This window comes from Eimeria tenella, genomic scaffold, assembly GCF_000499545.2.
Source record: "Eimeria tenella Houghton genomic scaffold, Eth_scaff146, whole genome shotgun sequence".
NCBI lineage: Eukaryota > Apicomplexa > Conoidasida > Eucoccidiorida > Eimeriidae > Eimeria > Eimeria tenella.
In genome coordinates this window covers 37,734-40,346 of record NW_013541518.1, presented here as the reverse complement: position 1 = coordinate 40,346, position 2,613 = coordinate 37,734, and the positions used below count along the sequence as shown (strand labels likewise).

At 59.6% G+C, this 2,613-nt stretch overlaps 1 protein-coding gene across 1 annotated transcript in view; it reads right to left on the bottom strand.

The window, feature by feature from the left end:
• ETH_00007640 (uncharacterized protein) overlaps nt 1-2,508 on the bottom strand; it is a gene marked incomplete at both ends in the record, with an annotated part of 3,934 nt that extends 1,426 nt beyond the window's left edge. Inside the window, 6 exons of the mRNA XM_013373436.1 lie at nt 96-599; nt 832-921; nt 1,136-1,198; nt 1,627-1,770; nt 2,139-2,249; nt 2,506-2,508. Of these exons, the coding sequence (XP_013228890.1) occupies nt 96-599; nt 832-921; nt 1,136-1,198; nt 1,627-1,770; nt 2,139-2,249; nt 2,506-2,508 (915 nt within the window). The remainder of the gene's footprint in view (nt 1-95; nt 600-831; nt 922-1,135; nt 1,199-1,626; nt 1,771-2,138; nt 2,250-2,505) is intronic.
• Nucleotides 2,509-2,613: the final 105 nt, after the last annotated feature.

Sequence of the window (2,613 nt, the reverse complement as noted above, 5' to 3'; positions counted from 1 at the left end):
TGCTGCTGCTGCTGCTGCTGCTGCTGCTGCCGGCAGGGAGCAGTGCCCTCCCTCCAAAGACAACGAAATGCCAATTTGCTCTTGTCAAACTTTACACCATCAGGCAATGTGAAGTCCACAAGGCCCACCCCCGTGACCTGCAGCAGCTCTTCTTTATAGCCCCCAGCAGCAGCAGGAGCAGCAGCAGGAGCAGCAGCAGGAGGGGACCCTGGGGTGGGGGCCCCCAGCGGAGACGGCTCCAACGGGCCCCCACAGACAGGTGGCCCTGCTCCCGCCGGGCGCGGCGTGCCAGCTGCGGCTGCTGCTGCTGCTGCTGCTGCTGCTCCAGGGCTGCCGGCCGGTGCGGCTGTCCCCACTGCGGAGTCTTGGCTCGCTACAGCAGCAGCAGCTGCTGCTGCTGCAGCGGGGTTTGTGTCCTTCTGGTCCTGGGCCATGTAGAGCTGCAGCAGCAGCCGATTCTTCTGCAGCAAAGCCATGTCATCTGCAGGCAGCTCGCGGGCTCCCGTGTCTGCTGCTGCTGCTCCCAGCCGGTCATAGAAGGTGTGGGCCAAGTTCAGCAAATAAGACACAGCTTCGGGGTCTGCGGGGTCAGAAAACCACTGAGCAGCAGCAGCAGCAGCAGCAGCAAAGCAGCAGCAGCAGCGCCTTGCAGTCCTAATGCAGCTAGCTAGCTGGCTAGCCACCCAGCGAGGCCGCTGGCTACAACAGGCCGGCCACAAGAGCTCGAAGAGTGGCAAGTACTGCTGACATTGCCAACTGCAGCAGCAGCAGCAGCACGCGTAGCAGCAGCAGCAGCAGGCGCAGCAGCAGCAGCAACACCCTGCAGCTTACAGAGGCGACATCGCTGGAGTAGCCGCAGACCCAAAGGAGGAAGTTGGAGAGACACAGCAGCCGCAAGTCCCACGTCAGGAGACAGTTGAGCTGCAGCAGCAGCAGTAGCGCAGCAGCAGCAGCAGCAAGGGCAGTTGCAGCGGACCCCAAAACGCCTAGCCTCACCAGGGGGCCCCCTAGGCAGTGTGGGGCCCCCTGAGTGGGTCACTGGGTGCCTCTTGCAATGCAAAAGGGATTTGGAAACAGAAAAAAGATTAAAAAAAGGAAAAAGAAGAACGAAATTAGAAAAAGAAACAAAACTCACCATTATGTACAGCTGCGGAAAGGTAAATATGTTGATTACTGCGTCGCGGACCCGCACCACTTTCTGAGCAACGCAGCAGCAGCGCAGCAGACAAGGCAGCAGCTGCAGCGACGCCAAGTCAGCAGCAGCAACACCGGAGCAGCAGCAGGAAAGACAACAGCAGCAGCAGCAAAACCACCTTCAGCCCCAACGACAGCAGCAGCAGCAAATCCAGCAGCGGCAGCAGCAGAAAAGCCGCGAAACGAGCGGCAGCAGCAGCGCAGTAGCACAACCAGCAACACCGACAGCAGCAGCGACAACACAAGCAGTAGAGCTCCAACAGCAGCGGCAGCAGCACACGCCGCAAAACCGTTAACAGCAGCAGCACCCAGAGCAGCAAACCTCCAACAGCAGCAGCAGCAACACGAGCACACAACAACAGCAGCAGCAAACCAAGCAGCAAAACCAAAGCAGCAACAGCAGCAGCAGCAGCAGCAGCAGCGCGTGCGGACTTCATCTGCCTGCACAGCGAAAGTGGGTTCGAGGAAAATGTCATAGAGCTGCCGCAGCTCTCTGCGCCTCTCCGAGTCCGCAGCCACCACGAAGGACAAGGGCACTGGGGGGCGCAGGCCCTGCAGCGTGGCCAGCGCAGCATCCTGAGGCAGCAGCAGCAGCAGCAGCAGCAGGTACAGCGGCGCCGCGGCTACAGCGGCAGCAGCAGCAGCTGCTGCAGCAGCGAGCGCAGCAGCGGCGAAGGCAGCCGATGCTCCTGGGCTGTCTCAGCAGGAGGCACCCCATAAACGGCAGTGCTACTAGCAGCAACTGCAGCAGCAGCAGCAGCGGCAGCAGCAGAAGAAGCAGCACAGCAACAGCAGCGAAGCAACAGCACGAGCGGCGGCGAAAGCAGCAACCGCGGCAGTAGCTGCAGCCGCACTAGCAGCAACGGCATCCGCAGCTGCGGCAGAAGCAGCAGCAGCAGCAGGAACAGCACCAGCAGCAAGAGCATCAGCAGCACAGACGTTACCCTGTGCTGCTGCGAGTCGTAAATAAGCAAGAAGTCCACGAGAGCATTTGCTGCATCCCTTTTTGTTTCCTCTATGAGCTGCTCGAAGCCTCGAGTCAGCAGCGCTGCTGCCTGCAGCAGCAGCAAAGTGACACGGAGCAGCAAAAGGGAAAAAATGACAAAAAGAAGCAAAAAAAGAAAAAAGAAAGACACGAAGAGCAGCAAATTAAAGAAAAAAGGGACAAAAGAGAGTAAAAAGAAGACAGCAGCAAAAGAACAGCAGCAGAAGCAAAAAGAGAGAAAGAGACGCAAAAGGAGAGACACGGGCAGAGCCGCAGCAGCCACAGCAGCAGCAGCGCAGCAGCAAACCGAAACTTCTGCTGCTCACCATTCGCAGCTGCCACGTGTCGCCCCGCTGCCGCTGCACTACGCGAACGCACCAGCTGCTGCTGGTCGGGCTCTCCAGCCCCTTGCTGCTGCTGCTGCTGCTGCTGCT